General features: G+C 40.2%; 1 protein-coding gene across 6 annotated transcripts in view; it reads left to right on the forward strand.

Annotated features, from left to right (window-relative positions):
• Positions 1-15027, forward strand: part of NLN (neurolysin) — a 67073-nt gene that overhangs the window by 24851 nt on the left and 27195 nt on the right. For 5 of the 6 annotated variants that reach the window (XM_048851889.2, XM_048851890.2, XM_048851887.2 and 2 more), the window contains exons 4-6: positions 2423-2530; positions 4014-4116; positions 13712-13872. In XM_048851889.2, the coding sequence (XP_048707846.2) occupies positions 2423-2530; positions 4014-4116; positions 13712-13872 (372 nt within the window). The remainder of the gene's footprint in view (positions 1-2422; positions 2531-4013; positions 4117-13711; positions 13873-15027) is intronic. The other variant, XM_048851891.2, reaches the window with a different exon arrangement.

The following is a 15027-nucleotide window of genomic DNA, read 5'->3' on the forward strand; positions in this document are numbered from 1 at the left end:
AATTTTAAAATATTTAAGCAAATAATTTAGTATGAATAATTGTGACATTTTCATCTGTCCCTCCTCCAAATGTGAAATTTGTGTCTATTAAACAATTGTGCTTACTGTTGTTCCACATAGCTGATAAAACACTGGAAGCACTGGCTACTGGAGTCGTTTCTGTGCTGTATTGTGCTGTATTGTAAAAACCTTGCTTTTTGTAATACAAACTGGAAATCTTGATATTTGCAGTGAGATCTGAACAGAGCATTTTATAATTTCCCCCATTATCTTTTATTGCCATGCTTTCCAAGAATGTTTTCCACCATTTGCTTTCCCTTATTTGGCTATTTCCACATTGTTTATGTGAGAAGCTCCTGATATTTTACAGCCCCACTATAGACTATTTTGTTCATTTTTGTGTGTGTTGGCAGCTAGTGTTTCTTATTATCTTTCACTTTTTTACATATCTCATACGCTGAATTAAAGAAGTTTGATATGTGTTTACTGTTTTATGTGATTTTATGTTATGTACGTTATGTGTATGTGCACCTTGTGGGCTCTGCTGTAATACAAATAATATTTTTTCATATTTATAGGCATTTCTAGCAGTCACTTGTGAAAACCAAATATAAATATCTACAATAATTACTGTTGGTCAACAGAATTCTTTCATATTCACCTTGGTATTCTTTCTATTTAATTTCCCCTTGTGACGATATTCGGCATTTACATCTATTTCAGAATACTATAGTGTTTCTAATTTATTTTTGTTAATCCTTTAAATTAGTTTGAGGGTTTCCCCCCTTCATTTAAACAGTACAACAATATGCAGATATTTCTTAATCATCTATTTAACACTGATATGTGACCTGGGCTAAGATCTCAGATCTGAATACTCCTAAAATTCACAGTGCCTGGGAGAAGATCATTTTTGGTGGAGGACATTAGGCTGTGTAATTTGCTTCCACCAAGGCCAGGCTGAATCTTGCCACTTCTAGATTATGATGCATGACTTCTCTGCTCTTGTAAGTTGTTGCCTCAGCTGCACCTGGAGAATGACTTTTCCAAGTAGAGTTTCTAACAGAAGAGGAGAGACTGAATTAAAACCATTGAAAACATAGTAGCCATTTTAATAAGCCAGCCTCGTTAATTTCAGTGTAGTATTTCTGTCAAGTTAGGGTTTCCATGGAATTTTCAGGGCTAAAGCATGGTTTCTTAATTTAAACATCATGAACCTGTTTAGGGCCAGGTTAACAGTACAGTGGAAACAGGGCCCCTCAGACTCGTACATTATTTATTATGGTAGTATCCCATGAAAAGTTGGATGTTCAAACATAACATCTAGGATCTCCTAGATCTCTCTGACCCCAGGCCCATTTTTACCCCTTAAAATGCAGGCCTGAGTCTGCTAAAGTTATTTACCATGCTTATGTTACTTCCTAAATCATTCTTATACATCCTCCTCCACCAATGGTTTTTGAAAATGAGGGGGGTTTTTTATGTCTAATCAAATAAAAAAGCTTTTTCCAAATATTAAGGAAAAAATTCCATCCTAGGCTTATGTGGTAGATGTATACTGCAGCTCTCCTTCTACAGGAAATTTTTACTCCAGTGATTTAAACCCTTGAATATAGGTGTTTATAATAGATTTTTAATATTAATGTGTCTGATGAAGCGATAACATTAAGCCTAGTCATTCCTAACAACTGCACACGGGCATGCTGAAGAATGTTATCAAACTTCCCCACCCACACATCCTTAGAAAACTCAGCATGGTTTAAACAGTTGCTATATTCCACATAGTCTCCTTTTTTTAGTTCTCCTTAAAGACTTGTTCACATAATGCGTGGACTATTATGGTGGTTCAAAAATGAAATTAAAAATTATATTATGTAAATATCAGCAAAGGGACATTTAAAAAGCAATTATCCTTAATTCTGAAAAACTCAGAATAATCATGTACGGTAAAGTACTCAAACTTAGAACCTCTGTCACAAAACTTGTACATCAGAGAAACATTGGGTGAGGTGCAGTATCATTAATAATGAGAAGTTTAAAATTCACACCATAACACATTAAGTCCATGATTGCTGTAAAGTCTTACACCATTGCTTATCTTTAAACACATGACTAGACTACTTAAATTGAAAGGGATTATTCATGTCCATGAAATTAGGCATGTGCACAAGTGTTTGCAGGATGGGGCATTAGACATCTTCAAGGCAGCCATAGTGATATTTCAGTTTAAAAGTGTGTTTTAAGAGGTGGTTGATAGAGTGAAAGTGAGTTAAGAAAAAAATCCCACATGGGGCCTAACAAATTCAATATGGAATTCTGTAACTTTTGTTCATTTTAATTGTAGTAAGAGAACTGTATCCCTTTACACATTGGAATACTCCTGTTTTTTCTTCTCATCATCTTCCATTTAATATAATTGCAGCAAACATGTGATCTTGGACATCTGAAGCCTGAAGCTAAGCGATACTTAGAGAAGTCAGTTAAAATGGGGAAAAGGAATGGACTCCATCTTTCCAAAGAAGTACAGAATGTGAGTATGGATTTCCTATATTTATAATATGAAGAAAGTATGGTTTCACTGCTATGAAGAATTTCCTAAGTGTATATTTTTGCTTATATACTCAGGTCTCAGTTAAGTGCTGCTTTGAGGCCATCCTTACTCTTACAGACTGTAATGATGATAATTTGTACAAGACAAAGAAATACAAAATAAAAGATTTTAAAATAAGCCCAAGATTTTTGAAAGTGGGTAATGATTTTGAATTCCTGAATTTTTGAGTAACTAACTTGAGACAACTTAAAAGGAGCCTGATTATCAGAAAGTGGAAGGCAGCACTCCCTAAAAATGCGGCATCTGTAGGACATCCAAAATTGAGCACCCAAAAATTGAAGAGCTCTCTGGAAGCTTGAAAGCTTGTCTCTTTCACGAACAGAAGTAGTCCAATAAAAGATATTACTTCATCCACCTTGTCTCACTATTTAACAGCACAGGCTTGTGAACCTAAAGTGGCCCTCTGCCTTTCCCCGATAATTGCTCCCAATGCAAATCCTTCAATTGACAGGAGCTTAAATCTTGGTTATGCATATTTATATTATGTTAAGGTTCCTGATGCCTCTAGAAGATCATTAGAAACTATATGTAAGGAGACTGTTGGTGGCTCAGAGTGAAGTAAAATCTTGACTATTGTTAAAATCTAACCAGCAGCAGAAACAAATGAATCACAATGTATACAAACTATATGTGTGTAAATTTGGCAGTAAGGAGCCAGAACACCCCAGAAGTCAGCCTGATATGTCAAAAATATTTTGCTCATCCAATTTCTTGTGTTTAAGAAAAGATTTTGGAATGCTGTTATCTTTCATAGATGTTCTTTTCTTTCTGCCATATATTTAAAGGTCCCAAACTAATCTAGGAGCTCTTTAACTTTTCAGCAGCTTGTTGACACACCTTTGTTGTGTCTGCTCCTTTTAGAGCCATCTACCAGTTATCTTTAGGACAGCAATTCCCACTGAAATACAACAGAAAATTTTATTTAAAATTAAATTTAGACTTTTATTTTGAGAGAGAGGGAGAGAGAGGAACTAAATGTTAATACATAAAACTACGTTAGCGCATTATTGACATCAATGGTTCTCAACCTATGATCCTTGAATCCCTGGGGGTCCCGTGGACTGTGTCTAAGGGATCCACAAAAGACGTAGACTGAAAACTGACTGAACAGAATTCAGCTATATATACAGACAATATATTTCCAAAGGGGTCCACACCTCCATTAGAAATTTCCAAAGGGGGTCACACCTCCATTCAAAACTTTTTAGGGGTCTGCAAATGAAAAAAGGTTGAGAACCACTGATTTCTATGATAAATCCCTTGTGAGTTAAGAAAATATACTTCTCACATGTTTGGGGTAAAAGAAAATCTTAGAGAAAGTTAAATTATTTTTACATGTAGGGCAGCAATGGGTAGTTACAATTTTGGTTTTTGATGGTCAGTTTAATTTATATTCAATTAGGAAATAAAGACCATGAAGAAAAAATCGAGTGAGCTGTGTATAGACTTCAACAAAAACCTCAATGAGGAAAACACATTTCTCATGTTTTCTAAGGATGAACTTCGTGAGTACTGTATTTCTCTTTCTTTAGAACTGCAGTTAAATTTCAGGAATCTTTTTTGTGCAGCCCTTAGATAGGGTTCAATTGTCATACAGTATCTAGGAAATGAAATTGTAACACTGTTACAGCTTGTACTCGTTTCCTATCCTTCTCCAAATCCAACTCAGGATTGCCTTTGTGTAATTAAAAATTCTTCATGGACTTGTGCCACCTAATCTCTCAGGACTCTTCCCATCTTTGCCTTTCCCCTCACATCTCCACCATTGGGCATCACACTCCATTTGTAGTGTTCCATCTATCTAAAACACTTTTCTGCTGTTCAGGAAGTTAAGCTACTTCCCTGATTTAAATATTCCTTTAAAGCCTTCATTTTCAGTTTACCATATGATTCTCTGTAAAGGATTTGGTGATCACTCTGTCAAATGTATTTTATGAGTTTAATAAAATTAGAGATTTTTAAAACTATCATCTGTTTTTAAATGGGATTATCTTGTTAAACATATTTCTGCTTCTCATAAGTGAGGTGTTCATAATTTTAATATTATTTGATTTGATTAAAAAAAGTAAATTAACAATTAACCGTAACATTTAGGGCTGTATTTCGTAGAGGAGTTTTTAAATTAAGATCTGGAGGAAAGCCGAGAGGTACATAAAGTAAAAATCATAAATGAATCAAATACCATAAAATCTCTATGATAAAATTCCATGCTTGAATAACAAGAGGATAGCAGTAGGAATATACTACCAACCACCTGACCAGGATGGTGAAGGTGATTGTGAAATGGTCTAGGAGATTAGAGGGGCTACAAAAATGAATAATGAAGGGGGATTTCAAGCATCACCATATTGACTGAATACATGTTACCTCAAGATGGGATGCAGAGATAAAATTTCTAGGCACCATTAATGACCTGGAACCCATAAAGTCCTGGAACCCATAAGGGGAGAGGCAATTTTTGATATAGTCCAAAGTGGGGCACAGAATCTGGTCCAAGATGTGGATGCTGCTGAACCACTCAATAATAGCGACCCAACTATAATTAAATTTATGTGGGGGAAAAAATACCAAAGAAGCCCCCCACAGTAGCATTTCCCTTCAAAAAGGTGAACTTCACAAAAATGAGGAAGCTACTTACATGGAAATTGAAAGGAACACAAATAAGAGTGGATACTGACAAGCTGCATGGAAACTAGTTAAAACCAGCATAATGGGGATCAAACGAAAGGTATATCCCAAATAAAAACAAAACAAAACAGTAGGAGGAGCAGAAAAATGCCAGTGTTTCTAAACAACACAATGTAAGTGTATGTTAAAGGCATCCTTTAAAAATTGAAAGTCAAACTGTACTAAGGAAAATAGAAAGGAGCATAAACTCTTGCAAGTGAAGTGTAAAAGTATAATTAGGCAGGCTGTCAAGGTTCCTTCCCCACTCTGAACTCTAGGGTACAGATGTGGGGACCTGCATGAAAGACCCCCTAAGCTTATTCTTAACAGCTTAGGTTAAAAACTTCCCCAAGGTACAAACTTTGCCTTGTCCTTGAACCCTATGTTGCTACCACCAAGCTTGTTAAATAAAGAACAGGGAAAGAGCTCACTTGGAGACCTCTTCCCCCAAAATATCCCCCCAAGCCGTACACCCCCTTTCCTGGGGAAGGCTTGATAAAAATCCTCACCAATTTGCATAGGTGAACACAGACCCAAACCCTTGGATCTTAAGAACAATGAAAAAGCAATCAGGTTCTTAAAAGAAGAATTTTAATGAAAGAAAAGGTAAAAGAATCACCTCTGTAAAATCAGGATGGTAAATACCTTACAGGGTAATCAGATTCAAAACATAGAGAATCCCTCTAGGCAAAACCTTAAATTACAAAAAGACAAAAAAACAGGAATATACATTCCACCCAGCGCAGCTTATTTTACCAGCCATTAAACAAAAGGAAATCTAACGCATTTCTAGCTAGATTACTTACTAACTAACAGAAGTTCTGAGCCTGCATTTCTGATCTGTCCCCGGCAAAAGCATTACGCAGACAGACAGATCCTTTGTCTCCCCCCCTCCCCCCCGCCGCCCTCCAGATTTGAAAGTATCTTTTCTCCTCATTGGTCATTTTGGTCAGGTGCCAGCGAGGTTATTTTAGATTCTTAACCATTTACAGGTGAAAAGGTTTGAAAAGGTTTTGCCTCTGGCCAGGAGGGATTTTATAGCACTGTATACAGACAGGTGGTTACCCGTCCCTTTATTTTTATGACACGCCCCCCAAATCACAAATAGGGTGAAAACACTGGCTGTGATTTCTTCCTGGAGCTCTAGGAGAAAACAGAGTTAATAAGACACATGCACCTCTAAATATACTACCAGCTGTATAAAGACTAACAATATTTTCCACATCTCAAGGATGATTTTAACCAGATGATTCTGGGAAACTTTCACGGGAGAGTGCATCAGACACTTCGTTAGAAGCTCCTGAGATGTGTTGTATGTTGAAATCGAAATCTTGGAGAGCTAAACTCCACCGAATAAGTTTTTTGTTTTTTCCCTTGGCGGTATGAAGCCACTGTAGCGCAGCATGGTTGGTTTGCAGGTGGAAGCGCCGTCCCCAAACATATGGGCGTAGCTTTTCCAGAGTGTAGACAATGATGTAACATTCCTTTTCACTGATTGACCAGTGGCTTTCCCTCTCAGACAGCTTCTTGCTGAGAAACACGACAGGATGGAACTCCTGATTCGGTCCTTCCTGCATTAAGACTGCTCCCACAGCACTCTCGGATGCATCTGTGGTTACTAGGAACGGTTTGTCAAAGTCTGGGGCCTTTAGTACAGGGTCAGACATGAGTATCGCTTTAAACTGGTTAAAGGCCTTCTGACACTTTTCAATCCACTGAACTGCATTTGGCTGTTTCTTTTTGGTTAGGTCTGTCAGTGGGGCGGCGATTTGGCTGTATTGTGGTACAAATCGCCTGTAATATCCAGCAAAGCCGAAGAAGGATTGGGCCTGTTTCTTTGACTTTGGGACAGGCCACTTTTGGATAGCATCCACTTTGGCCTGTAGGGGGTTGATAGTTCCTTGACCCTCCTGGTGTCCAAGGTAAGTCACTCTGTTGAGGCCTATTTGACACTTCTTAGCCTGAACAGTTACTCCTGCCTCCCTTATGCACTCTGTGACAAAGCTCTGTCCTCGCCTCCGTGCGTCCCGCGTTTCCTGGTGGATATCGCTAACCTCAGAGGCTCACTGTGACCCTCCATGTAACCCTTCTCTCTCTAGAGACAAGGGTCACAGTCTACTGAGCCATTTTCATCATAAGCCAGCAAGGGAGGTGAGGAGAAGTTATCCTTCCTTGGACAGTCTCTGTTGTCTCCCAGTCTCAGTGATTAATCAGGGGGCAAAGGTGGGGGGAGCCCAAGCCCACCCTCTACTCTGGGCTCCAGCCCAGGGACCCCAATAATCTCAACTATGGGAGCTGACCTTTTAGAAACATGACATGTACAATTCCCTGGACTACTTCCCCCACAACAGCCCTCACTTCCTCAAGCTCCACTTCACCCTTACCTCAGGGCTTCCTTCCTTGTGCCTGATACGGTGTGTACTACTCAGTCTCTGCAACAGCGCAACTTCCTCCCACAGCTCCTGACATGCACGCCCACCTGACTAACTGGAAGACTTTTAATTAGTTTCAGCCAGCCCCTGATTGGCTTCAGGTGTCCCGATCAACCTAGCATTCTCCCTGCCTTCTGGAAAGTTCTTAATTGGCCCCAGGTGTCTTAATTGACCTGGAGCAGCTGCCATTTCACTTATCCTGGTACCAGGAATTTGTTTAGCCTGGAGCTAATATATCTATCTCTCACTACTTTTCTATAGCCATCTGGCCTTGCCCCGTCACAGCTCGAAGACTTTTTGTATATGTTCCAGGTGTTCTGCCTAGAAATCTGAAAATATGGCCACATCATCAAGGTAGGTGACTGCATATTCTCCCAGTCCTGCTAGGAGACCATCTACAAGTCTTTGGAAGGTGGCGGGTGCATTCCGCAGCCCGAAAGGGAGTACGTTAAATTCATACAGCCCGACATGTGTGGTGAAGGCTGACCTGTCCTTGGCGGATTCATCTAGCAGTACCTGCCAGTACCCCTTAGTTAAGTCCAAGGTAGAGATGAACTGGCTCCATCCCAGTTTCTCTAATAGTTCATCTGTGCGTGGCATTGGATAGTTGCCTGGGTGAGTTACAGCGTTTAGCTTACGGTAGTCCACGCAGAAACATATCTCCCCATCTGGTTTGGGAACTAGAACCACTGGACATGCCCATGCACTGCGGGAGGGGCGGATTACACCCATTTGTAGCATATCCTGGATCTCCCGTTCTATAGCAGTTTTAGCTTGAGGAGACACCTGGTAAGGTTGGGCTCTAATTGGGTGAGCATTACCTGCTCAGTGGAGTGGTATCCCCGTTCAGTCAGTCCTGGAGTGGCTGAGAACGTCAGCACGTAGCTAGTGCATAGCTCCTTGATCTCCTGTCGCTGCATACGCCCAAGGGTCATGGAGAGGTTCACCTCTTCCGCGCCACTTTTCCCTTCGTAGTAGACACCTTCAGGCAACTCAGCGTCATCTCCCTGGTCAGTAAACCGACAAACCTTTAATTCTCTGGATCGATTAGAAGAGCTGAGAGGCGGTGGGTTGCTCCGTGCTGCCGTCCAAGCTCTCTGGAGGCTTTCATCTGCTTCCTGTTCGGTCTGGAACTGTTCTCTTGATGCTGGAGACATCAGTTCCTCATTGGATTGTGGACCTAGGCTTGATCCCTCTGGAAGCGATGCAGGTGATGGGGCTGTTTCCATTGGCTGTGAACTGCTCTCCACTGACGCACTATATTGGGATTCAGGCTCCAGCTGAGCCTCTTGTGCAGGATTATCTGCTGGTGCAGGTTCAGTGGGGCCCTCTGGTGTTGGGGTTGCAAGTACTGGATGCAGTGCTGGCAGTGGGTCTGGTGCTGGTTGTTCCGCCGGTTCCGGTTCTGAGACTGGCTCTGTCTGGGTCTCTGTGACTGGATCCACTACTGCTGTTGCAGACGTTGGCATGGGGTCCGGTTCCATCACCTCTGACCAGGTCCTGGTAGAAGTTTCTGGAACAGAGGTAGGTGTAACAGCTTGCTTAGCCTGGCTGCGGTGACCATTCCCACCCTCTTGGCTAGCTTCACATGATTGGCCAAGTCTTCCCCCAACAGCATGGGAATGAGGTAATCATTATAGACTGCAAAAGTCCGCGTTCCTGACCAGCCCTTGTACTGGACCGGCAACTTGGCTGTAGGCAAGTCAAAAGAGTTTGACTTGAAGGGTTGAATTGTCACTTGGACCTCTGGGTTGATTAAATTGGGGTCCACTAAGGAAGCATGGATAGCCAACACTTGTGCTTCGGTGTCCCTCCACGCGGTGACCTTTTCTTCCCGCCCACACTCACAGTTTCCCTCCACTCTGAGGGTATCTGGGAGGTATCTGGGCCTGAGGACCTCTGGTGTGATTCGGGTGCAATGAACTGTAATCTGTTGGGGTTCTTGGGGCAGTTGGACTTTACATGCCCCAGCTCGTTACATTTAAAACATCGTCCAACTGACGGGTCACTGGGGCGAGGTGGGTGGCTGGGGAACGGTGAGGCGGGATGATAAGGTGTCTGGAGTGTTCCTTGGGGTGTAGCTGGGGCCTTGGGCTGCCCCCGGTAGTAGGGTGTGATCTGAGGTTGGCCCTTCTGGTATCCGCTCCAACTGCGACCAGGGTTGTTTCTCTCTCCTCCCTCCACCCGTTTTATTCCGGTTTGCCCCGACTCTCTGGCGGTCTGGGACTGCTCATATTGATCAGCATAAGAAGCAAGACTTTCTGCTGAGTCCATTTTCTTATCCCATAAACACTGTTTTATATCCTCCTTGGACATATTCAGGAATTGCTCCTGAGTCATCAAATCACACATTCCTTGAAAGCTAGTTACACCCCTTCCTTTGACCCATCTGGTTTATATAAGCCACATTACTTAGTCCAGGCCCTCTCTTAAAGGCTCTAAATTTTAAACTTTAAGTTTCAGGTGTAACTTGAAATTGCTTTAAAACCAAATCCTTGAATATATTATAGTTAGAAGCCTCATCAATAGGCATCTTATTGAATATGTCCAGAGCCCTTCAAGTCAATTTTGCGACCAATGTGGTCATCTTGTGAGCTTCAGGAATTTTATGGAGTGTGCACAGTCTCTCAAAGGTGAGAAAATACTCAGCAGTATCACTGGATTCATCATACTGTGGACGTAGTTGCTCCCATTTGTGCATTGTTGGGTAAGGATTGTTAGGGTTATCTGGTATATTCTGCTGAGCCTTTGCCTTCTCGATCGCCAGTGCATGCTTCCTCTCTTTTTCCTTCTCCTCCAGGCAAATAGACAGAAAACTCTCTAGCTGCTCTTAGCTTACTAAAAACAACCTCTTCAGGTCTGTGAAAAACTTTTGAATTTCCCTGCAGGAGGTTAACTACCCTGCCTTTAGTTAGAGAAAACTCCAGCTCAAAAAAGAAAAATCCCTTTGGGATGCCTGCTGCTCTGTTCCCCAGGCAGAGACACAGAATTTACGGCTACAATCCTCTTTTACAAAACCTTTTAAAATCCTGCTGTGCTTCTGGTTCAAAATGATCTCAAATTTCAAAATGATCTAAAAAAAAATCTCAAAATCCCACCACTCTGCCACCATGTCAAGGTTCCTTCCCCACTCTGAACTCTAGGGTACAGATGTGGGGACCTGCATGAAAGACCCCCTAAGCTTATTCTTAACAGCTTAGGTTAAAGACTTCCCCAAGGTACAAACTTTGCCTTGTCCTTGAACCCTATGCTGCCACCACCAAGCGTGTTAAACAAAGAACAGGGAAAGAGCTCACTTGGAGACCTCTTCCCCCAAAATATCCCCCCAAGCTCTACACCCCCTTTCCTGGGGAAGGCTTGATTAAAAATCCTCACCAATTTGTACAGGTGAACACAGATGCAAACCCTTGGATCTTAAGAACGATGAAAAATCAATCAGGTTCTTAAAAGAAGAATTTTAATGAAAGAAAAGGTAAAAGAATCACCTCTGTAAAATCAAGATGGTAAATACCTTACAGGGTAATCAGATTCAAAACATAAAGAATCCCTCTAGGCAAAATCTTAAGTTACAAAAAGACACAAAAACAGGAATATACATTCCACCCAGCGCAGCTTATTTTACCAGCCATTAAACAAAAGGAAATCTAACGCATTTCTAGCTAGATTACTTACTAACTAACAGAAGTTCTGAGCCTGCATTCCTCATCTGTCCCCGGCAAAAGCATTACACAGACAGACAGACCCTTTGTTCCCCCCGCCCCAGCCCTCCAGATTTGAAAATATCTTGTCTCCTCATTGGTCATTTTGGTCAGGTGCCAGCGAGGTTATCTTAGCTTCTTAACGCTTTACAGGTGAAAAGGTTTTGCCTCTGGCCAGGAGGGATTTTATAGCACTGTATACAGACAGGTGGTTACCCTTCCCTTTATTTTTATGACACATGCTAAAAAAAGAATTTGAAGAATAACTAGCAAAAGACACAAAAACTAACAGCAAAACTTTTTTTAAGTACATCAGTAGCAAGAAGCCTGACAGTGACTGTGGCCACTGAATGATCAAGGTGCTAACAGGGCACCTAAGAAGACAGGGCCATTTCAGAGAAGCTAAATGAATTCTTTTTATTTGTCTTCACTACAGAGAATGTGAGGGAGATTCCCACACATGAGCCATTCTTTTTAGGGGACAAATCTGAGGACCTATTTCAGATTGAGGTGTCAGCGGAGGAGGTTTTGGAATAAACTGATAATATAAACAGTAATAAGTCACTAGGACCAGATGGTATTCACCTAAGAGTTCTGAAGGAACTTAAATATGAAATTGCAGTTCTACTAATTATGGCATGTAACCTATCACTTAAATCAGTCTCTGTACCAGATGACTGGAGGATAATTAATGTAACATCGATTTTTTTTCTTTTTAAGAAGGCTCCAGAGGCAATCCTGGCTATTACAGGCTGGTAAACCTAACTTCAATACCAAGCAAACTGATTGAAACCATAGTAATGAACAGAATTATCAGACACACAGACAAAAGTTATGTTGGAGAAGAGTCAGCATGGTTTTTGTAAAGGGAAATCATGCCTCACTAGTCTCTCAAAATTTTCTGAGAGTGTCAACCAGCATGATGACAAGGGTAGTCCAGTTGTTACAGTGCGCTTGGACTTTCAGAAAGCCTTTGACAAGGTCCCACACCGAAGGCTCTTAAACAAAGTAAGAAGCCATAGGTTAAGGAGGGTCCTCTCATGGATTGGTAACTGGTTAAAAGATAAGAAACAAAGGGTAGGAATTAATGGTCAGTTTTCACAATGGAAAGTGGTAAACAGTGGGGTCCCCCAAGGATATATATTGGCTCCAGTGCTGTTCAACATATTCATAAATGATCTGCAAAAAGAGGTGAACAGTAAGGTGGCAGAGTTTGCAGACAACACAAAATTATTCAAGATAGTCCAAAGCTGACTGTGAAGAATTACAAAAGGCTCTCACAAAACTGGGCGACAAAATGGCAGATGAAATTCACTGTTAAGTGCAAAGTAATGCACATTGGAAAACATAATCCCAACTATTTATTCAAAATGATGGGATCTAAATTAGCTGGTACCACTCAAGAAAGATCTTGGAGTCATTGTAGATCGTTCATCTGCTCAATGTGCAGCAGCAGTCCAAAAAGCTAACCATGTGAGGAACCAGTAGGAAAAGGATAGATAATAAAACAGAAATACCACAGTGTCACTAAATAAATCCACGGTGTGCCCACACCTTGATTACTGTATGCAGTTCTGGCCACCCCATCTCAAAAAAGATGTATTAAAATTTGGAAAAGGTACAGAGAACCACAACAAAAATTATTAGGGGTCTGGAACAGCTTCCAGATGAGTAGAGATTAAAAAGACTGGGACTGTTGAATGTATTAAAGAGACAACTAAGCGGGGGGATGTGATAGTCTATAAAAATCATGAATGGTGTTGAGAAAGTGAATAAGGAAGTACTATTTTCCTCTTCTGATAAGACAAGAGCAAGGGGTCACTCAATGAAATTAATAGACAGTAAGTTTAAAACAAACGTAAGGAAGTACTTCTTCACACAGTGCACAGTCAACCTGTGGAACTTGCTGCCTGGGGATGTTGTGAAGGCCAAAAAAAATTATATAAGTTAATGGAGGATAAGTCCATCAATGGCTAATAGCCAAGATGGTCAGGGATATAACCGGATGCTCAGGGTGTCTGTAAACGTCAGACTTCCAGAAGTTGGGACTGGCTGACATGGAATGAATCACTCAATGAATTGCCCTGTTCTGTTCAGTCCCTCTAAGCATATGGCACTGGCCATTTTCAGAAGACAGGGTTCTGCGCTATATGAACAGTTAATATGTTTCTTATATTAAACTGGTCTGTAGTAAAACAAATGAATTACTGTTTTATGCACTAAACATTGTTCATTGTTAATTTTTAAAAAGAATTTATATTTGAAAAATTGTTTTTTTGAATGTTGTTGTTTATATTCCACAGAAGCCCTTCCTGATGACTTTATTAATAGTTTAGAGAAGACTGAAAAGAACAAGTATAAAGTTACCTTAAAGTATCCCCACTATTTTTCTGTCATGAAAAAGTGCTGCATTCCAGAAACAAGACGAAAAATGGAAACTGCCTTTAACACAAGATGCAAGGAGGTACATCAGATATTTAATTTATGAATTTCTAAGTGTGGCTAGTAATGGTAGTAGATAAAAAAATGTATTATTCAACAGGTACTTTAGAATTTCTAATGATGAAATTCAATACAATTAATAAAAGAAGGCCATAACTGGCTATTTGAGTGTAGATCATTTTTACACAAAAATCAGTCCGGGTCTGTCTGCTGCTTCCATTCACTCACTGTCTGAAGAATCTTCTTGGACAGCACTGTTAAGAATTTATTTTAAGCAGTAAATTCTACCCAGTTAGGTTTTACTACCTTTTCCCCTTTCCAAACAACTGTATGTTTAAGTAAACACATAATTACTGTGCACATTGAAAAGTCTGTAAAACCTGTCACAAGGTTTTAAAATAAATAGTGCCCATGTCTAAATGAATTGATCTCCCAGCTACTTAGTTTATCCAAGTAGTACTTAGTTTATCCAAGCCCACAAAATATACTCTAATACAGTCATGCTAATCTTAGTGATCCATAGAGATTTTAGTTTTTTATAAATATGCCAGCATCTCCAACAAAAAGATACTTCTGTAACTAATCTTTCTAAATGTTAATTTAATCAGGTTAATAAATTCTTGAGGTAAAAGTGCAGAAAATATATGGCAACTCATCACATTTTTGTTTTATACTTTCATAATAAATTCTTACCTCGTGTCCTGGAAAACATGGTTTGGAGATTTATTTACCAATAGGATCAAATTACTTCTTTAAAGTGCTGTTTGGTAGGTAGAAATATTTGCATAACATGCAACATTAATAAACCACCTCACAAGTAAACTGCTTTTTCTTTCTCTGTTCCAGTAAGCTAGTTCATCTTTTCCATACAGTCACGATTTAGTACCTGACTAAGATTTTTTTCTCTCTCCTATGATTCAAATTTGATTAAAATATCTTAGTTTGCTTTCATGCTAATCTCTCCTTTTTGAAGCCTGCAGGCTTGTAATTGTTTTCCACTTTGCTCTCATGATAAACATGAAACCATAGAAGATTGTGCTTCAGTCTTTTCAGTATTCCTGATCTTATAAAAGGAACCACACTTGAAAAAGGAGTGTTATGTGGCAGTACGTAGTATAGTAGCATAGTGTGTCTACTCTCTGTATTTGAATATATCTTTTATTAACACAAATGTGAG

This window comes from Caretta caretta, chromosome 5 (assembly GCF_965140235.1).
Source record: "Caretta caretta isolate rCarCar2 chromosome 5, rCarCar1.hap1, whole genome shotgun sequence".
NCBI classification, from domain to species: Eukaryota; Metazoa; Chordata; order Testudines; family Cheloniidae; genus Caretta; species Caretta caretta.